Raw genomic sequence first — 23,115 nt, 5'->3', positions numbered from 1 at the left:
ATTACAGGGATCCATGTCTTGACTAGAGATGCACCAATCGATCGGTATCGGCCGATAATGCCCCTATCAGTTTTGATCGGAGTTATCAAAATAATAGTTCAAAGCCGATCCATTTACATCAACAACAACCCGCCATCCGCCCACATCTCAGACCCAGGTCTCCTAAAGGGGCGTGGCCGTTTCTACAAAGCATCAACACTGAAAATGGCGTCGCCGGGATGGGAGTTTTACAATGTCCGAAAAGGACAACAAATGTACGGTTTGCATGGTCCAAAGGAGATACAACGAAGCTGATAAGACATTTGAAAGTTTCTCACACGAAGGAGTATATTGAGTTTTTAAAGTTGGTTGCCGCTAAGGCAGCCAAAAAAAGGAGCAACGCCGCTAACGCAGCTGAACGTAACAAAGACCTATAAACGACGGCAGCAACAACAGCAAGAAAAATAAAGACCTACATCATACGGTAATGGATTCATAAGATTCGATCATCAGCCGTTTGTCGTTGTAGCAGACATCGGGTTTAAACACATCGTTAGCTGCTTGGATCCACGGTACGCGCTGCCGGGTCGTAAATATTTCACTGATGTAATCCCGCTGGAGTTATTTAGAGTTCTAGTGTGAAGAGTTGAGCTTCAATCACAAGTTTCCTGGGTCACACGTGGCGGATGCTATCGCTAAAGCTTTCATAATTCATTTTTATTTTAAGATTTAATTCCTTTTTACACAGGAAAACTAAGGTTTACAACTTGTATCAACTCTAAGAGAGTGTCACGTCTGCTGTTGTCTGTGTTGGTGCACATATTGTGTTGTACATAATTATTGCCACAGGAAAGCTTAAGTTAGTAAGCTACACTTACTCTTTGTAAACTGAGTCTAAATCATCTCTAAGAGTCTCTAGAGTGTGAAATATTTCACTTTGCCTCAGCCTGCAATAAAACAGTCAATTCATGATACTTTCTCACCTCCTAATGTTCATACCTCAGTGTTGTGTACATGAGACAACAATATTGACGAATTTATGGATTTCACAATGTGATCGGTGATCGGCAGATACTGCTTTTGGTATCGGTGATCGGTCTAGTCTTGACTCGGCTTTACATGTGTGCATGTTGTTCTCACCGCTGTGTGTGCGCATGTGGATCTCCAGGGAGCTGGCGCTGGGGCAGCTCTTGTTGCACTGCGGGAAGGGGCAGATGCGCTCGTTGGGGTAGGAGTCCTTGGGCTTGTCCTGCGGGGGGGAGGAGGCCGCGGCCGGCTGCTTCTGGCGGCTGGCGCAGTAGTACATGAGGTGGGCCTGCAGGTTCCTCTCGCTGCGGAACCAGATGCCACAGTCCTTGCACGGGAAGATGTCCTCTGGTGGCCAGAACAAAAGAAACGTGGTTAGCTGACAGAACAAATGTAGCACTTTAAGGTTCTCCTGATGGTCCCTGAACCTGCACACGTTGTGTCACGTTTGGCGCTTTTCCACCAGCACCTACTCAGCCCGACTCGCCTCCACTTGGTTTGGTTCTTTTCCACTAGGGGTCTAACGTGCCGAGTAGATACTTTTCTGTATCTATTCTGCAGAGGTTCTAAACGGCTAAGTCAGGATGCATCTGACGTCATCACACTACAAGCCACCGATTGGTTGGGGGGTTGGAGTCAGACGTCTGAGTCAGGATGTGACATCATTTCAAGAGCGACTCGCGGCATCTTGTTCATTTTTTCCGAAGAACAATGGCAGCACAGAAATCTGTTCCGTGGTCAAATTCCGAGGTGGAGACCTTCTTAAACCTGGTGGCTGAGGAAAATATCCAGAGAGCTAGATGGGGCCACGAGGAATGAAAAGATATACCAGGAGCTTTCTCAGTCCATGTCTGCTCAAGGCTACAAACGTCACAGCAGCTACCCGCCTACTTCTGATCTGAGTATTGAAAAGAAACGAGGGAAAGGCGAGTCGAGTCGGGCTGAGTAGGTACTACTGTAAAAGCGCCAGTTGTTTCCTAAATACGAGCAGATCAGCAGGAGTGAAAGGACTTCCGGTCAATGTGCCGCCCTCTTCTGGAGTCAACTCACTTTTGGTTCCTCCAAATGTATCCATCTTTAAAACCAAACCAAGTCCGTGCCCTTTGAAAGTGCTTTAAACATAAAAACACCTCTGTGTTTATTTCACCCTCACGAAACACGGCTCAACTCTCTTTTGTGATTTTACCTTCATTTTATGCTGTTTTTATTCATTCTTTTCTATCGTCATTATTTTTTCTTCATCTTGATGTTTTTTGTAAATAGCTTTGGTTCACCTTTGTGTGGGAAATGTGCTTCATCAGTAAATGTTGGAGTGTCTGCTGAAGATTCGCTCATTTGCACAAATGAATCAATGTGAGTGTAAGGGCCGTCTTTTGGCACGTTTGTAAGGATATGTTTGACCCGGCCCGGCCCTAACCTGCAGACGGCTGCTACATTACCAGCTAGAATCAAGCACAGCGTCTGTTTCCACACTCACATGTTGTGCTGCTGTCCCTCACAACTCTGAACCCCCCACACAAAGAAGTTACTGCTTGCTTGTAAATAAGTTCTGCTCCACTTCATAACTCTCTGTACTTGCTATCAACAAGGAATGTAAACAACTACATCTAGGCCCGTGCACAAAGCACAGAAAAATAAAACAGTATCAGCAAATAAGCTTCAGGTGGATTATTATGATGAACAAGCTTTTATGTCTGAGGACAGCTCTAATGAGGTCATTCCTGTCTTATAAAGGTGAGGACACCGGACCTCACAGGGATACACACTGACATTCCATAGCTACAAGTCTCCACGGCAACAAGGCACCAGCGCTATGGCAACAACAATTATCACGTCTTATCATTCAAGTTATTTTTGTCCACGTCCAATTATTTGCTGCAGTGCTGTGCAGTCCTCCAAGAAGATAACCACGGATCACAGCGAGCTGTGTGTGTGTGTGAGCGACTATCAGCCAGACTTCTGCTCAGCCCACAGCCGACCGGACATCCTCGGATCTGCAGGGGCCGCAGGGAAACTGCTCTGCTGGCTGTTCAGAGCTATACTGCCACCTGGTGGCTGAACTCAGCATCACAGTAAATCACACCAGCCTTTAGTTATCTGCTCATGTGAATAAATAAGGGCACAGATGAGCCTCCTCCTTTCTTTTTTTTTTTTACTCTCGAATGGTGAAAATAAATAAATATAGGGTGGGCTATGTATGAGTAGGATCAGATCATACACATAAATAAATAAATAAATAAATAAATAAATAAATAAATAAATAAATAAATAAATAAATAAATAAATAAATAAATAAATAAGGGCACAGATGAGCCTCCTCCTTTCTTTTTTTTTTACTCTCGAATGGTGAAAATAAATAAATAAATATAGGGTGGGCTATGTATGAGCAGGATCAGATCATACACATAAATAAATAAATAAATAAATAAATAAATAAATAAATAAATAAATAAATAAATAAATAAATAAATAAATAAGGGCACAGATGAGCCACCTACTTTCTTTTTTTTCCCTCTCGAATGGTGTAAATAAATAAATAAATATAGGGTGGGCTATGTATGAGCAGGATCAGATCATACACATAAATAAATAAATATTAATGACTTAAGTAATGTAAAATATAATAATACATATCTATCATCATCAACATCACAATCTTCTTTGAACATACAAAGCAGTAATAATGGCGATCTATACAAAAATACACATATTGTGTGTGTGTGTGTGTGTGTGTGTGTGTGTGTGTGTGTGTGTGTGTGTGTGTGTGTGTGTGTGTGTGTGTGTGTGTGTGTGTTAATTAATTAATTGGTTTGGTTCTGGAAAAAAAAATATTTAAAAAATAAAAAAGCCTCCTCCTTTCTAACCACTGTGTTGTACACATTGTCATTAAACTCTAGAGTGCAACACTCACTGTTGACGACGGCCGTAGCCAGGATGGCGGCCATGCCGGCCTGCTGTGGGAGCAGCTGGATTTCCGAGTGCAGCGCCGCCGGGTACAGCGGCTCCTCCTTCACCAGCGGCTGTTTCTGGGTGACCAGGCTGAGCGGGGGAGACAGCTGGGCCCCCGAAGACGAGGGAGGAGGAAGAGGGGACAGGAACGCCAGCAGCGTGTGGCCGGCTGCCGTCTCCCTGGTCACCTTACAGAACAACTGCTCACCTGGAAACACGCAGTCAGACCCCGGTTAGTAAACTCCCAGACACACAGATACACTCATGTTTAAGGAAGTGGTGTTGTATGTCATGAAGAGGCGTGCAGAGGCTGCACCTTGGCTGTAGATGGTGCAGTTGGCGGCTGAGGCCTCGCGGGTCAGAGGGAGGCGACTGATCCAACACCCTGGAGCTTCACACGCCAGGGTCAACGCCGCGCTCTGGTGAGGGAAGGAAAGATCACTGATCAACCTGAGCACCGGGAAAAGCTGCTCACCTGAAGCAGAGACTACACACTCGCTTTCAAAGTTTTCAATTCAATTCAATTTTATTTATATAGCATCTATTAAAACAGAAGTTGTCTCCAGGATCTTTCCAGATACCAGAACATGACCCCAGACCAATTATTACATAAACAGTGGCAAGGAAAAACTCCCCTTTAGGAGGGAAGAAACCTGGACCAGGACCTGGTTCTTAAGAGGGGAGCAGCTGGGCAGAGCCGGAAAAGAGAAAAACATACTTAGGAAGACTTAAAAAGAACATACTTATAAAATAAATGGTCAAATAAACCTGGTCATGTGCTGGTGTCCATCTGAGGCTGCATGACCTCCGTTACAGACCTGGAACAACACGCTGCTTTTATTTGATTAAATCACACCATTAACCTTCTCTACCAGGGAGGCTGCAAGTGGGGACGTTTTTTTGGGGGGGGGTGTTAATAAAGACTCCATTTACATTTAACAGAGAAAAAGAAAACAAGATTAAGCAGCAGGTGGTTTAATCTATCCTCAACGCCCTCCCCAGGCGTCCCCACACAACTCCCCGCCAGCCAATCAGAACTGAAGAAGCATTTCAGGTGACAGGTGTCACGGTTTAGGTGTCTATATGCGCATTTATTTATATTTTAACTCTCCAATTAGCAAAATACTGGATACCTTCCCCTGCCTCATCACTATCTCGGCTTGCCTCGACGCGGGGCCCCGCGTCTGCTTGAGACCCGGTTGGATCGGTGATTATTGTAACAAATGTATCAAACGAGCCTTTCAGAGAGGCATTAAACTCTTCCATTTTCTTTAGTTTTTTTCTTTTTTCATTCCCTGATGGAAATTTCCTGATTCTGTCTCGTTCTCTCTACATTGTGTGACAGTTTGTTCCAAACTTCACCCGTCTGGATCAGAGCAGCTTGTGTCTGCGCTTGGTCTGACTCAGTTGTATTGAACAACAGACACGCGCATCATTGCACATATATTTATTGATATGCACAGACTAGTACACATTTAGGTCTGTAATGGAACGTGACTGTTGATATTTATAAGGGAAAAAAAAAAATAAAAAAATCTTTTGAAAAAAAAACAAAAAAATTGGAAAAAAAAAACGCGAGGCCCCGTGCGGTCGTACGGTTCGCACACCCCTTGCGGCGGCCCTGGGTAGAGATACTCAGTGCTAGTGGGTGAGAGCACAGGTGCACCTGAGGGTGCCCCCTCCGGGCCCTGCAGCCTCCAGTCTCCCTCGTCTTGTTTTAAAGCTCTCCCTTGAAAGCTGCTTCAGCTCTGCATTGGCCTGCTCTGGAGATCATCTCCGGCGGCGGCACTTCTGAGCCTCAACATTTGCTCAAACCCAATCCACAAATACGACATTCGCACAAGTGCGTTTGCAGAGGTTACAACCAACTTGAATAGTTTGACTAAATGAGTCTTCAGGTATGTGACAACATGACAAGCTCGTCTCCGAGATGATGTTGCACATTCCTGTGCCTCTCGTACGAAACGCAGAGAGGCTAGAGTACAGGTGGCTCGTCCCAGCTGCAGTAGGTGTAACTTATTTCTGTTCTCCTGTTTTCAAAGCTGCCAGAGGGCCAAAAACAAATCCAGTAAAAGTACAATCCTTCGGGTCTTGTGAGTGCTGTGAACTGGCCATCTTTACACCGAGCAGACCTGCAGATGGTCACGAGCAGTACAATCCTCAGTGTTCAGTGTGAGGTAAACACGGGCCTCTGAAAGGGCTGCTGGCACATCGGCAGCGATTACAGCCCCAGGAGGAAATGAGCAGATGAAGGGAGCATGGGCTGAACAAAAGGAAAATAAAGAGGAGGAATAAAGGAGGAAGAGAGAGAGAGAGACAGAGAGATCTGATGAGGTCGACGGCCGGCTATTGAGCTGACTGCAATAATAAGATTCACGGTGGATACACTGGACAAAGAAAGTCAACATGCAGGGTATGCATGTGTGGAGGTATGAACACACACACACACACACACACACACACACACACACACACACACACACACACACACACACACACACACACACACACACACACACACACACACACACACACACACACACACACACACACACACGTCCAGCTTGCCTTCGTCAGGACGTCGTCTCCACCTCAGCATCGTCTCCACGCCGGAGCGATACAATTCCCCGTCAGAAACGGCTGATTTGTTCGCAATATTTTCCTGAACACCTTCCTAAGCCATTGGTCAGTAAACGAGTAAAATATGTCTCTTCCGACTCCTTTCTGTTTTTTTTTTTATTTATTGAACCGAACAGTTTTACAATCTGTTCACTGAAGCTCAAACGTCTTGTTCATGACGACCCAACAAACATGTCCTCAGCTCAACATATCTCATTTCTAACACATGCACAAGCTTGAAAGCATAAGAAGTACATTTTTATTGTTAATTTATCTTTACATTTTCTTTATAATTATAAGATATTTCACAGAGAAATTAATATGGGTCTGACTGAAAAGGAACTAAAATTAAACTAAATGCAGCTAAAATATGATACAAGTTGGATTTTATCATCTTGGGAGTGCAATGTATTTGCTCTGCCAGCTCAAGTTTGGATTAAAAGTGAAAGAGAAAGAGCTCCTTCCTACTGAAATCAAGAGGTGTGCTACTTCTCAGTTCTTTTCATAAATGTGAAAAAATAAAGTCGCGGGTGATCTACGGAAGAGTATTAGGGCCAGGCAGGAGAAAAATAAAAATATTTTAGAGGAAGATTTTTTTTACTTATGTACTTTGAGAAAAAGGTGAAATGTCGAGAAAAAAGTCAAAAATTTGTGAATAAAGTTGAAATGTTGAGAAATTTTGACTTTATTCTTGAAATTGTATTTCAACATTATTCTCGACATTTCGACTTTTTTCTCAACATTTTGACTTTTTTCTCGAAATGCACAATAAAAAAAAAACAACTTCCCCACTCAAATATTTTTTCTCCTGCAAGGCCCTAATACTGTTCCGTAGTGATCACAGCTGACTCCTGACACATGTTTATGAACTCACACACTTCTGCTTTTATCTCTCTTTCTCTGTCCGGCGTAGAACACGGCTGGCAGGTCATCAAGATCCCCTTTAAGACCTGATCCAGCTGCAGAGCGCATGTACATGAGCGCTCCACATCTGGCTGAGGTGCAGAGCTCCTCCCTGTCCACCAGGGGGAGGCCTTCCCCCAGCTCAGGACCCGAGCGTCCCCTCGGCTCACTGACGGAGCACAAACTGGAGATAAGGGTCAAAGTTGATGCAGCGCTGCTTCCTGTCAAGTGTTTTCTTTTACTCTTTTGTTTCAACCAGTTGCATTCAAACCGGGGTTGAACAGCTGCAGTTTGCACTCCAACCTTTATCCACGATATCTACGGCCGACTTCCTATCCGTGCTGCATTTGATGCGATCGGAGCTCAGCTGAATCACTAATGCGTCTTAAATAAGCAGTGGATGGTTGTAGATATCCAGCAGAGAGCCCGTAACAGGAAGCGCACTTCAAATGAACTGGTACAGTTCACACATTCGGCCAAGAACGGACTTCTGCTGCTGATAAGTGATTCTCCCTGCTCATGTGTCTGACTTTCATTTTCTCTATCTGTAATAAACCACCCCAAACCCCGCATCCCCTGCTGGCCAATGCATCCTTAAATACTTTTAAATAGTAGAGCCACCATGTAGTCGGAGAACACACACACACACAGCCACCGTGTTACCAGATACGCTGATTGATCTGCACACAAAGGCAGAAACCTGTGGACTACAGCTCAAGAAAACACATCATCAACATCGAAGGGATCAAAATGAAACCTCCAATTTTATTACCGTTTATCATTTCTAAGAAAAAGGCTGCTGCATGCAGAACCTCAGAAGCTTCCTCTAAAGACTTCATCCTTGTTGATAACTAACAGAAACAAACAGATAAATGATCCAACAGTTTTAGCTTCCTTTCTGCAGTGAAGATATGACTGCATTGTTAGGTTTGACACAATAAAGCCTAAACTCATCATGTGACTACTGCTGAGCCGTTTGTTGCCGTTCAAATGATCATATCATATTAAATGTGTTTTAATTTATTAATAAAACCCACAAAGTCAATCATTTTGGCTGATTTTTTTAAATACTAGACATCACAGAAACGTGAAGTTGGTGCTGCGCAACATGTCTGACTAGATGACTCTATCAAAACATTCATCTGATATCTGTGGTGTTCTTCTTTTTGAGAAGTGACTCAAACTGAAAGGCAAATGTGAGAAGTTTCTGCACCAAATGTGGTCTGATTCTCTTTATCGGCTTGGAAAGCCTGCAAATGCAGATGGAGTCACATCTGAGAGCTCTGTGCGCCTTTGTCCAGCATGTGTTGTGCCGTCTCCTCTCTCCGCCGTCTTCACGCCACCGACCTGCACACTGATCTAAACACAGGACGACCCGGGTCGCCTGGAGCGGAGAGAAGGCTGGACGCAGGTCTTCTCGTATCGTTTCCAAGCCTCAACCATTCACCTTTTACTCTTATCATTGTTTATCATTCATTTATCAAACAACGCGAGCCGCTCGGCGGACCTAAGCTGTTTCAGGCTTTTAACTAAAAGCAGCTCCAGAGTTCCCAGCATCACTGCGCTGCTCCAGGTTTGCTCAAAGCCCCTCGTGACCACGCTTTAGGATACATTTCAGAGCGTCTCCTCTTATCTCCATGTGCAGCCTGAGGCCCTCAGACAACAGCCTGTCAGCTGTTCCTGGATCAGATTCAGCACTAGAGGGGATCAAAACTTTGGGATGATCTGCCTGAGGAGTTGAGACTGCTTCCTTCAAATCCTGTTTTAAAACTCACTTTTATCAAAGTTTTTAAGCTTCTCTGGTTTTCGCACATTAATCATTTTGTTTTCGTTGCTTGATTTAGTTTAGGAAGACATCAGAAGGTCCTGCACACATGTTCAGACGGATCACATGTGGAGCTCGGAGAGGAAGGATGTTGTCTGGGAGAAGAGGACAGACAGAAGGAAGCCTCTCAGCCTGTTGTGCGTTGAAGACTGAGGCAGAGCGTATTGTATTTCATGGAGAACTAGCGCTGATGTGGAGATACGGCTGCTTTTGTTTTAATTTGTAACCCAATGCTGGAGCCGTCTGAGCTGTAAGTACTGCTAATTTGTTTCAGACTAATTCATCACGGCCACGGCTCTGGAATTTACCACGATAGGGCAACAGGGAGAAGTCAGTTAGTGGAAAACACACACACACACACACACACACACACACATACATACAAATATACATATATACACACACACACACACACACACACACACACACATACATATACATATATTATATATATATATATATATATACTGTATATATATATATATATATATATATATATATACATATACATATATATATACATACATACACACACAGCAAAAGAAAATGAGAATCCCTCACACAGGCTCATTCTTCACAGATCTAACACACAAAGTAATTACTGCATACGATCGTCTCACATCCAGTGGAGAATTAATAACATCTCCCTCACGGAGCTCCATCCCTGACTGCAGCCGTGTCAACATGTACTCGGCTTAAACTCTGTTTTTTTTTCTGCCGTCTGCAATAAAAGAAATGCAAGAGTTTGTGTCATCAAAAGCAAAAAAAAAAACAGGTCTTCCATGGCCTCTGGTGTTCTCACTCCTCCTTTCATCAGCTCCTCGCAGAGCATGAAGAGTAGCTGCAAAGCTCCACCCACTGGTCGTCAGGATAGGTGCCTTCAAACCTCTGCGCGGCACATCTGGCCCCATCTGTCTAAGACTCTGGGTGGTGCTCAGCAGATGCAGAGCAGGGCTCCACAGCCCGGACCTTGCTTGCATGTTTGTTACTCATAAAAACAGCAGAGCTGCTGGTCTGTCAGTGCTGGGCCCATAACTGTCAGCACTCCTTAGTATGACCACAAACGGAGGCTCACATAATTTAATTACAATAAAATCAAAAAAACGGGGATATTTGAAAGTGTCAACTGACTACTTTACATCAGACAATAAGCGAGTAATAAGTGAGTGCAGATCCCAGAGAAGTGGGGGGTGTTAGAGAGCAGAAAGGCCAGCGGATGACATGGAAACCTTTGCAGTTCTGTTGGCCTGACACCAATCTCAGCACCTCCAGTGGTCAACAGACGCCCAAGGGAGACGCGTGAGGAGCTCTGAGACCCTCCCAAACTGCCGGGTATCCATAGTGACCAATGAAAACTCTTAACAAAGGCCTGCAGGTTGTTTCACAGGTGGCTGGAAGAGTTTGACCCTTTTTGACAAACGTTTGGAGGCGACTCGGTTGGATTGTGTAAACTGGGGTTCATGTGTAGAGTCTAATGGCGCTTTTCCACTAATACCTACTCAGCTCGGCTCGACTCGGGTTGGTGCTTTTCCACTAGGGGTCTAACGTGCCGATTAGATACTTTTCTGTAACTACTCTGCAGAGGTTTTAAGCGGCTGGGTTGGCTGCGTCTGACGTCATTACACTACAGGCCACCGATTGGTCGGGAGGTTGGCCAATCCAATGTCTGAGTCACGATGTGACATCATTTCAAGAGCGACTCGCAGCTTCTTGTTAATTTTTTGTGAAGAAAAATGGCAGCACAGAAATCTGTTGCATGGTCAAATTCCGAGGTGGAGACCTTCTTAAACCTGGTGGCGGAGGAAAATATCCAGAGAGAGCTAGATGAAGCCACGAGGAATGAAAAAATATACCAAGAGCTCGAGTACGTCACAGCAGCTTCGCTCCAATCCAGCCTACTTCTGATCTGGGTATTGAAAAGAAACGAGGGCAAGGCGAGTCGAGTCGAGTGGGGCTGAGTAGGTACTACTGTAAGAGCGCCATAAATGGACCTGAGCTCCGGTAACGTGTGTTAATGAGATGGGGGCTTCACAGAAGCTGCCAGAGACGCAAGAGTGTCACTAGGTCAGCTTGTTCCTCCGTCAGCTGGAGCCCCAGCTCTCTCCATCTTGGTTGAGAGTGCCGTCTTAAGCCCCGTCAGCCAGAGGAGAGTGTTTGAGCCGGAGTCTAAGCCCTCGCCCAGACCCCAGCCCCTCATGAATATTAACCACCCCCAGCCCCGCTTTTAATCTGCCTGATCCCCGCACTGCTGCCGCCGCCTCGATAGCGAATCTAATTATTTGGCCTGATATTACCCCCCCCCCTTACCGCTACCCTTCCTCTCCCACTCCTTCACACCACGTCGGGGTGCCCAGCTGCAGCAGCTCGTGTGTGTGTGTGTCACTACACACATCAGCTAAACTCCAGAACCACTTTCCTCTGTTGAAGTCGGTTCAAATATAACAATCACATTCGTATACCTCCAATCCCCCCCCGCCCCCACCCCCACACGACGTCCTCTCCTTATCAGGCACACAACCGCCCTCCTCCTTCCAGATAAAACTTGAATGCAAATGATGCCGGGGCTGATTTCATTTCTTCATTTTCTTCCCTCGCTCGGCAACAGAACGGCTCCTCTCCGTCCTCCGTCCTCTCACTAGTAAAGTCAAACAGTGGAGATGATGGCGATGATGGGGACATGAAGCAGATAACTTTCCCTGAACCAAGCCCAGCCCCTCCTGCAGATGATCAGATTACCGTTCCCCCCGGTGCAGCTGTCAACGGCCACAGTTTTACTGCAGCCGCTGGGGAATGAGAGTGTTTGTCTATGCAAATCACTGCCATCCAGCGCGGCAACGTCGCCTGGACGCCGTTTCACACGCTTTACCGGGGGTTTACACGCGGCTCCGAGGTGGGGTCACCACAGCCTCCGGCTGGTTAGCAGAACCACGACTGAGTCGCTGCCAGATGAGAGCATGTGCACTGGGAGGACGGTTGAGTGGCCACAACCGCTGCCTTTTATTAAAAACACATCTGTCGTTACCAAACACATCTGCTCTGCAGACCGTCACACTATGAAGTCTATGTGAGACTTTTAAATGACATATTGATTTCTTAGTCTTAATTACAGTACATCCCTATAAGAAGTGGCAGTTGGACTTTCAGTGATTTACAACACATCTTCTCCATTTTTATACCTTTGCAAACAGAAAATGATGCTGGGGTTCAAAGAGCTCTACTCACAAAGGTAGGACAGTCATGACAGCCCTTTACAGACCACCGTCCGATGGAGACTGGACATCTACAGACTTGTCCGAATGGGTTTAGGATCAGATGTTGCAGCTAAGTGGGGTTTCCACCGTGTGAGTGTTGGGCTTTATAACAACGACACTTGTTAGTGGAAGAGGAAGAAGTCGCTTGGAATTCTTCATCAAACTTAGAATGCAAATGATGGTTTGGTCAATATTATTGACTCTTTCAATTCAATTCAATTTTATTTATATAGCGTCTATTACAACAGAAGTTGTCTCTAGGATCTTTCCAGATACCAGAACATGACCCCCGAGCAATTATTACATAAACAGTGGCAAGGAAAAACTCCCCTTTAGGAGGGAAGAAACCTGGACCAGGACCTGGATCATATCTACCACAAAGCTATGTTTGAGACTAACTATTATAGTCTTGTTCTACAGCTGCAGCTACGACTACTGACTCTAACACACTAGAGTTTACACTAACTAGAGGTTTACTAAACAGAAAGGTTTTATGTTTGGTTTTAAAAGTGGAGGTGGTGTCAGCCTCCTTAACCCAGAACCTTAACTCTGCTGTTAAAGGCTCAAGTCGGCTTCGAGGTTCTCCCATTCTGGGAGGATTTCCTCTTTTTCTTGACCTTTTCTCTAAGGATGCTGCACTTATGTGTGAAGAGGAGGGGCAGCTGGATGCACAGCCCCGGCTCCTCAACAATACTCTAGTCAACAACGTCATTGTTTATTCATGGTTTCCTGCCATCTTCTTCCGTCTCAGAGGGGCGGCGCTGTCCTCCGCTGCCACCTGTCTTAAAAGGCTGCCAGCGAGCCATTTTTATTCACTTGAGTTAATCTTTCCGAGCTATTTATTGGGTTTCATTTAATTTCTAGCCCGATAAAAAAAACACGTCATTTCCTCCCATATAGAGTGGAGAAGGGATGTGTACAGAAGTGTTTGCTGTGGCCATCAGCGACATATTCATGTTGAACTTTCTAGTGTTTGACTGAAGCCTGAAGATGTTTCCCATCAACTTGTTCCAGGAAAACACTTTTTCTCCAAATATCCTCTTTTGCATCAAAGGTCTCGTTCTCCTCTGGATGAGAATTTAATAAGCCGATTTGATCCCCTCCCGACCTTTCCAACCATCTTGCCTTCATCCATTCATTCATTTCCCTCACAAACTCACTCATTCCATCATCCGATTCACCCTCTCCCCCCTCCGTCTCCCCTTTCACCGTCTGTCCTGCTCTCCCTCCTTCCTTTTTATGCATACACCTTTCTTTCTTAATCTCCGATTTGCTTCCTCTCCCCAACTCTCATTCCTGCCCCTTCTGTCTGCCCGCCCCTCCTTATATCATCCTATCTCTCCCTCCTTTCTCTTGCTCTCAGTCTATCTCTACAGGAAATGGTTTCTTTCCCATCCAGGGGGGTGCAGGGGTGCACTCACTGTCCCAAACAAAGAGGTCACTGTGTGAATCCTCCAAAAACACAAAGAAGAAAAGGAAAGCAGATAAAAATCAGAACCCTACTCTCATCCGCCTCTCTCATCCAGACCCACGCGCACGCGTGCGCGCGCTTTACCTCCCATTTCCCCAACATTCAACAGAAAAAGCATTTTTGTTTCTTTTCACTGTATTTTCCACTCCGGAGGAGCAAACATAGGAGGGTGCAGCACAGGGAAGGCCTGCCCCCCTTCTGCAAGGGCTGTTTTTGCAACAGCCACACACGCCAGTAAAGAAGAAAAAGGAGAAAAAAATTGAGGGAGCCAGGTTTGATGAGCTGCATGCAAATGACATGTAAAAATATAAAACTGCAATACTTAAAACGTGGCTGAGATAAGAGATTTGAAAATGAGGCACTCTTGGAAAGCGGGCTCCTGAACTGCCGGAGATGAGGCTCAGAGATACAGTACAGAGGTTTCCCCTTGCCTCTTCTCCACTCCCACACCTCCTCCTCCTCCTCCTCCTCCTCATCCTCCCCCCCTCCTCCTCCAGCCTGCAGAAGCTGGTGCAGATGACAGCCAGATGCAGATACCAGTCACTCATTGCCACTGAGTGATGAAGACCTCCTCCCTCATTCCTGCCCTAGCCCTCCTCTTCCATGTTTACCCAACGTCCTCGCCCAAAGTCCTCACCCTGTTTTCTCATTGAGGGCTACAAATCAATCCAGAAATCTTGTAATGATTGTGTAATTTTTGAGTCAGACCTGAACTTCAACAGCCATCTAAAGTTTATCACTAAATCTGCCTATTACCACCTCAAAAAAATGCTAGAATTAAGGAGATTCTGCTTAAACAAGACATGGAAAAACGTATTAATGCATTCATTTTCAGTAGGTTGGATTATTCCAATGGCATGTTTACAGGCCTTAACAAGAAATCAATCAGGCAGCTGCAGCTGATCCAGAACAAGCCGCTAGAGTCCTTATAAACACCAGGAAACTGGACCACATTACACCGGTCATGAAATCGCTACACTGGCTTCCAGTGAGTCAAAGGATAGAGTTTAAAATCTTACTGCTGGTCTACAAAGACCTGAATGGTCTTGGACCAAAATACATGCTGGATCTGTTAGTTCCCTATGAAGCTCCCAGACCCCTGAGATTCATCTGGATCTGGTTTGTTGTGGTTCCAGAACCAGAACCAAGCAAGGTGAGGCAGCGTTCAGTTATTCTGCTCCTCACCGGTGGAACAAACTTCCTGTAGACCTGAGGTCTGCTCCAACTGTAGATCCTTTAAATCAGGCCTAAAAACATTACTGTTTACTGAAGCCTACTCTTAAATTAAATACTTACCTGCTGTACTCTACTGCCCTTATTTTTAACAACTTGTGCTTTTTATTATTTTACCTCTTTTCTTATCATTTTATTTGTTATTTACTGTTTAATTGTGTCTTGCTGCTTTTAATGTTGATGTAAAGCACTTTGAATTACATTGTGTTGAATTGTGCTATACAAATGAACTTGCCTTGCCTTGTCTCTCAAGTCTCTCTTCAGTCCATGGACCCCTCCTTCCTCCCTATTTGGTCTCTTCTCTACTTCTATGGTTTCATTTGATCACTATTTGACCTTTTTCTGCAGCTTCTGTTGGGGCGATGCTTCCCCTCTTCTCCTGCCGGGTCTCGGCTGACAGACTGAGCGACCAACAGCTGCTGGTGTGATGTGTGCGAGTAATACACGGGGATGTAGAAGCTTCAATAGTCATCATTCAAGCGCTCCAAAGGGTTTTACTCACAAATGTTGAAAGACAAGACACTGGCGACCTGTCAGTCACAGCCCAGCGTCTGCAAGGTTACGTACAGAAGGGAGAATTCCTTTTCGGACTAAAACTTGAGATTTCCTTTATTGCATTGTATCTGGGTAAAATTCTAGATGGACTTATGGCCCAGGACAACTACCTCTATAAAATGCTCTTGGCTGTGAGCAACAAGGCTGTTACACGGAAATGGCTGCACACAAATCTGCCATCAAAGGACGACTGGACCACAATAGTTGAGGATATACGTCGCATGGAAAAACTGACCTTCTCCTTAAGATTACAGGCTGAGCAGTATATAAAATATTGGGAAAGGTGGACTTTATATTCTGTGGAATTGACTATGTAAATGGAAAATCCAGTTTTTTTTTTGGGGGGGGGGGGGGGTTCTTTATTTGTATTAATGTATGCCCTAAGTCAACCTGTTTGTTCTCTTATTTTTATTTTTTTTTACTTCCTTTATTGTTCGAAAAAACTTGAAATCACCAATAAAGAAATGTTGCAAAAGAACTGCTCTGTCTCCTGTCTTTCATCTGGGTAACACACAGGTACTAACTGAGCACAGTTTTAGATCCCTCTCTATTTCATTTATTCTTTCAGGTCATAGGAGCACATTTCCATCTAAATGTTTTGTAAATTCTACCTGAATATCTAGAAAATCAATAAAATAAAATGTATATACTGTACGTTTTCCTTTCCATCCGGAAGTATTGAGATGTTATTCTGAGTCATGGAGACAAACAGTACACGGCTCTGGGTCTCCGGCCAGAACAGCAGAAGAACAGGATGAACTATGATCAAGTGTTCAAAAGAAAGCAGCGAGAAGAAGAAAACAACAACTCATAAGAAGGAAAACAGAATAAACAAAGATAATGATGAAGGCGCTGCGGCAGCGAAAGCGTGTCCACTTATCTGCCAGATTACTTCTGCACATCTCTTTCTACAGTTCACACAACACTTTTGTCATTTCACAAGGGGGGAAAAGTGTTGTCATATTCAAAGATACGTTTATTTGTCCCTTTATTTCTCAGTGTTTCCATTACAAACGCTGGGTGGAGACAAAACGAGTGATGACCAGCTCACGTATCTGTGAAAGGTAACCGTTTTAAAAGGAAGCCGACCTTGGGAACTTTTCCTTGCTTCCTACAGGTTAAAAGTGGCAGAAACATACTCATCTGGATAAACTCACTTACTTTGAAAAAATGTGGTCCTCTCTCATTCATTATCTCACACCTCCTATCAGAAATTGACATTTCCCCTTCACATTAACAAAGTAGTGACAAGACGGAAGAGTAAGACTGGCTAGGGTGGTGGGGGGTGCTGTTTTATGTATTTTTACCTTTATTTTATTTCTTTTTTATTTACTCATTTATTTATTGTTATTCTTAGTTATTTTTATTCCTTTGTATTTTGCATTCCACATTTTTTATCAGTTTCTTCCTTCACCTGTACTCTATGCGCACTGATGTGTGTATACTGTAAATTTGTAACGGTATTTTAATGTGCTCTAATAAAACACACTTGAAAGGTCAAAAGTGGCAGACACTAGCGGACACGAGAGCAAGGACACGACTCCTGACAGCTATCTGTTCATGGTAATCTGGACACAGATGTCATACATGCAGAATCTGTTGGCACAGGACAACATCTTTGGTACCAAACACTTTCTGGTGTTAAGTTTGTTTGTTTTTGCCTGATTGTCATTGACCCGTCACTCTTCTCAGAGTGCTTCATCTGCAAAGACAAGAATAATCTGACGAGAAAACACTGGTCAAAATGCAAATCGCCGATGACCGTTTGACACTTTCTGCCTTCAAAAGATAAGCTGCATTCAAATTATTATCTGGACGGGAAGTTCTGGTTTGGATATTCATTATTTGCTGGTCACAGTACACTGGACATGGGCATGAACTCCACCCAGAGGTGGCACCATTGGACCACAGTGGAGTGGTCTGAAGTGTTTTCATCCAGAAGAGAAGAGTGAGTTTGTTCACGAGGAAGAACCATGCCTGAGCCACTTTCAGGACACGTTTCAGAAGGTCAAGGGTCAGCCCTTTTGAGACCCATGTAGATTGTCAGATGAAATGTCAGAAAACACCCCTGACGAAACAAATCCAGCTCACATTAGTGAAGTTAGTTTTTTCAGTAAGTAATAATCACATCAAGGTAGGTGGAGTATCCCGATCATAAACTACATTTACATGGACAACAGTAATCTGATTATTGACTAACCGAATTAAGACAACATTCTGATGAAAACTTTTACGTGACTTGGTGTAAAAGTATTCCCTTTGTAATTCAGCTTTACTTTTTCTCTTGAGTTGCACTGATTTTAGCACACTTTCCAAGTCTCCTCGTTGTGGATGAGGCTGCTCTTCAGCCACTGACGGTCAGAAATGAATAAAATGTTAATATTTCACCTCAGTGTTGGTGTTAAAATGTGTGTTGCAGTAATAATCCTCAGAAGCGCTCCGACTCCTTTACATGCATCTTGCCCCGGTACGGGTCTTTCACTCCTGACAAATTCCCATTATTAGGTTTAACATTCTCTCATGTTAGATCACTGATGTCTGGATCTACATCACCATGTTCAGCTTTGTGAACTCTTTTAGAAAGAAAGCCTGTAACTTTCAGCACCTACGTCACCCAGGCTTCTTTCTCAAGCTTTATTAAATGGCATTTAAACACAAACTGTCCTCAAAGCCCCAGATAAACACACAGATATTGATCCGCATCAAAGATGAAAGCCATAACTTGTGGACTACAGAAACCAGGGTCCTCCTCGGACGGCTGCGTTAGAATATCGGAAGCAGTCTGGTCCTGCTCGCAGGCGCTGAAGCTCTCATTTTTTATTCTTCTCTAATGACTTCTGTCACGGTTTTTGAGGAACCAATGAGGGCATCACAAGGAGTACCGTCGAGGGGGAAATGCTGTCCTAGAGTATCTGCTGTTATCAGCCTGTTTGAATCATTATCAGGTTCCCGCCTGCCAGTGTGGCCTTTCAGAGCAGATGGAAACGCTCAGCCTCCAGTTAAACTGGTTAGTGTGAGCGGAGGCCACTTAATACTGCGCTGGCGTCCAATCACCTGCTGCACTACAGCGGTTGGCCTGGTGCAGCTGCGGCACACCTCCTCTCCTCTCACATCTCTCAGCCTGTTCCTCAAAAACAACAGATTAAGGACTAAACGTGCACTTTCAGCAACGTAAACAAGAATTTTGCCAAACAATATTCAAATAAACAAATGCAGAACTTCAACCCGTGAGCTACTAATGATAAGGTTTTTATCTCATTTTATGTCATCCCTCTTCATGCATCAGGGTGCACGGTTTAACATTTTATGGCAAGATAGTAGAAGATAAAAACTGTATAATAAAAATCCCACTGTAGCATTTTGCAGCGTCTTAAATACCAAGCGGTCTACCTTCAGCACTCCTGATCCTCTTTCATGTTCCTTATACATCCCATTTGTCTAGGGGGGGCATCGCAGAAGGTGTCTCAACACTCACCGTAATCATCGATTTGTCATCTTCTGAAGGAGCAGCGCTTTAATTAACATTCTAATTTGATGGGCGGAGGAAAGAGAGAAACAGAGAAACACTGTTGATGAGTTCAGATAAAGCAGAAAGATCCGAATCAGGATGTAAACAAAACCGTTCGGCGTTGACGAGAGAGCAACTTGAGAGAGAACGAGGAGCCGGCGATCACCTTCACTCGTCCTTCCGGGGGAAGTGATGGAAAGAGAAAGTGGAGGAGAGGGAGAGAGAGCGAGAGGAAGGTAGAGGGGACGAGAGATAGGGAGTAAGAAGAGACTACCCAAAAAGTGTTTGAAAAGCCGTGGGTGGCGCGCCTTATCGCCCCAGTTCTCCTGGAGAGATTATTGGGGGATTAGTGAGAACGCTTGTTTCTAAAACATGATGAAAAGACGTTCGGCATGTGATAACGCTTTGAACTCCCTTACTCTGCTCCTTCTAGGATCGTGCCTCCAGGCTGCCTTTCCACGAAAGACAGGACTGGGGTGGGGTGAGTGGCGGGGGGGTTGCTGCTGGAGGAGTGGAGGAGGGAGAACAATGCCAACGACGTCCTCCGTGGAACAACTCCTTCATTTTGGACACCCGTCCTTGCAGAGGGGGGGCGGGGACGCAACAGATGCAACAATCTCCACATTTGCGTCAACAGTTTCATATCATACAAAAAAAACCAATCCAGCAACTTTGGTTCAATCCATGCACTTTCCTATCAGTTAATTAAAGCACCATCTAACCAGAAGGGGAGCAAACGTAATATCAGATTTGTTATGAGAGATCCAAACAAAAAAGAAGAGGCAGCGGCGCATCCCTGCGATGCCGAAGAAGACTCGTCGACAAGGACCTGCTTGTGCACTGAAGCAAAAACCGTGCGGGAGCAGCAGCGAGCCGATCGGCGGATCAGTAAACATTATTATACTCTGTTCTAAAGTCCTACGGCCAGATCAGCCAGAAAATATTTAAATAGATAAATGGTTTTACACCTCTTTCTCAAAAGATGCAAATGGCAGAATTTCCATATGACACAGGTGAGTTAACGCGCTGCTAATCTAATGAGGGCTATCTGACGGAGGGGGGGGGGGCATGTCCTGCCAACCTCACGACTAGCAGGGGTTCGGGCTGTGGTGGGCTGAGCCCTGGGGGCTCGGTGGGGCCCAGCGAGGTGGAGGACGGGGCTACAGGACAAGTGAGACATATGGCGCTTTTCCACTAGAACCTGCTCAGCCCGACTCGGCTCTCCTCCACTCGGTTTGGTTCTTTCCCACTAGGGGTCTAACGTGCCAAGTAGATACTTTTTCTGTAACTATTCTGTCGAGGTTCTAAGCAGCTGAGTCGGCCGTATCTGACGTCATCACACTACAGACAACCGATTGGTCAGGGGGTTGGAGTCAGACGTCTGAGTCAGGATGTGACATCAGTGAAAGAGCGACTCTGACGGCAGCTTCTTGTTAATTTTATTCAACCAAAGTCTGTTCTGGTCCAACTCTGAGGTGCAGATGTTCATAAACCTGGTGGCTGAGGAGAGAATTAAAAAGGGATGTAGACGGGCGATAAGGAACGATCAGATCCACCAGGAGCTCTCTCACTTCATAGCTGCTCGCGGCTCCAGCTGACTTTTCAGCAGCGCCGAGACAAACAAACAAACATTTTTTAACTTGATATTGAACACAAGCCACAGACCCAGCAGCACATATATCATCTCCTCCAGGTTCTACATCTTTAGTGTTGTTGTCTTCTTCGTTTAGATACACAATCAAATACGTCACAGCAGCTTTGCTCCAATCCTCCTACTTCTGCTCCAGGTGCTGAATTGTTATGGAAAAGAAACCAGGCCGAGTTGAGTTGAGCTGAGGCGAGTAGAGCCGAGTGGGTGTTAGTGGAAAAGTGCCAATAGACAATGGGGCACGAGGACAAAGCAGGACAGGAGAGCGTCCAAAGTGTGGAAATGTTCACCAGCAACAACAAAAGTCTAGAAGAAGAGATATTGGAGTCGATATTGGAGGCTTCAGTTGACATATATTCCACCATGCAGTTGCTTTAAGATAAAACAACACAACTATATGTTAATATAAAAACAACAAGGAACAATCTTGTTTTTTCTTTAACAAATATTACAATAAAGTTAAAGTATCTAGAAACAGGATCAACGTGAGAAATAGAGAATGGAGCATCATACCAACGGCTTCAGACACCAGTCAAGCGTCTAGTCAAGCCTTCTGTTTCTGGCATGTTCTAGATTAACTAAACAAATCACCATTTTTTTGCAAATAGATTTGATTCTGTTTGAGAAAGGCTGAGTCCTCTGGCTACGCATGTTCGACAGCCACATCGCAAATGTGACCCCTGCATGTTTCACACGACGCATCTTGGAACTGACACCGTCTTGTCTGCAACACAATCAGTCTGAAGTTTATGGAAAACGAGTGACAGTCTAATAAAGACTTGAGGAAGAGTTCTCAAAACGACTCTTTTCGTGGGTGTAAATGGCCAAACCGGCCTTCTTTAATCTTCTTTAATTCTTCAACAACGCATGGCGGTTTTCCATCCCTGTGAAACACATCTGCGTAGGTCACCTCACACAAAGATTTATCTGCAGACGGTTTGCTACTTCAATAACAACAGAGCAGTCTACCTCCCAAAATGTGTCCCACAATGCAACGGCCCACTGCAGCAGAACCCAGTGGCAGTAGTAACATGACCAGCTGTGCTGTAGTATAGTCAATAAAAAAAAGATATAGTTCCTAATGTCGATGCTTTTCTGGAATGGCTGAAACTAAGGCTGGATGTCCACCTGCTCTTCCGTGTTTATGGGATAACCGTCGTCTGTTACTCCATCGTTTTTAGAGTAAAAACACTCGTGAGGGGGTGGGTCACTTCTATCTGCTGTTTTTGGCGAGGAAAATCAGACAGAGAAGAGGAGCAGATGAGCAGATTTCTCACCTCCAACACACCAAGCTGGACAGTCCTGACCCTAACTGACCCACGAGGGAGTCAGGGAGGGAGGAATGGATAGAGGAGGGGGAGGATGTGGAGTGACAGGGGGAGAAACACAGGAGGAATGTGAGATTACGAACACTATCTCCTGCTGATACTGAAGGTCTGTCTGCTAACTCCTTCAGTCCGTACATGGGGAGGGGGGTGGGGGGAGACAGAAAATGAGGAAGAAGAGAGTAAAAATGGATTTGGAGTCGGGATGAGATGCTTTCCATATGAATGAAAAGAGCTCAAAAGAAGAGGAACAGACGTTTAGAGTTTAGAGAAGGACGAGGACGTGTGCACGGCGGAAGGGAGGGGAAGAACAAAAGGTGATGGGTGACTGTATGACTGAACACACACACACACACACACACACACACACACACACACACACACACACACACACACACACACACACACACACACACACACACACACACACACATCTGTACACTCAGAAGCATACTGATAATAAACGAAATCTTAGAAATGAGAGCCTATCAAGCAGGAATCAATCACTGGGGTTTGTTATCCAGGAGGATGGCGCCATGTGGAGATAAACGGCAGGCGGACGTCTGGGGAGGGCAGGGAAGAGAGGAGGCGAGGGGAGAGGATGGAACACAAGGAGGACACTGATGGGGAAAGGCCAGGACGTCTGCTGCACGCTCCATCCCCACTTCGCTTGGACTTTCTGAAAGCGGGGTTTGGGCCGTTTCGTCGTACCGGGAAAAGTAACTACGTACCGCAGAATCGAGATAGGCAAATGAGAAAAGCGGTCGGGTGCAAGAATTAGGCATGTGAAAGAGTTTGTGCGTCCGTGCTGGACGGCGCTCCG

At 45.0% G+C, this 23,115-nt stretch overlaps 1 protein-coding gene across 1 annotated transcript in view; it reads right to left on the bottom strand.

Annotated features, from left to right (window-relative positions):
* Positions 1-23,115, bottom strand: part of zfpm1 (zinc finger protein, FOG family member 1) — a 126,281-nt gene that overhangs the window by 6,656 nt on the left and 96,510 nt on the right. The window contains exons 5-7 of the mRNA XM_061721135.1: positions 4,271-4,373; positions 3,917-4,162; positions 1,120-1,353 (exon numbers count right to left, since the gene is read on the bottom strand). Of these exons, the coding sequence (XP_061577119.1) occupies positions 1,120-1,353; positions 3,917-4,162; positions 4,271-4,373 (583 nt within the window). The remainder of the gene's footprint in view (positions 1-1,119; positions 1,354-3,916; positions 4,163-4,270; positions 4,374-23,115) is intronic.

The sequence above is a fragment of the Cololabis saira genome, chromosome 5, assembly GCF_033807715.1.
Source record: "Cololabis saira isolate AMF1-May2022 chromosome 5, fColSai1.1, whole genome shotgun sequence".
NCBI lineage: Eukaryota > Metazoa > Chordata > Actinopteri > Beloniformes > Belonidae > Cololabis > Cololabis saira.
This window is presented reverse-complemented; position numbering and strand designations above follow the sequence as displayed.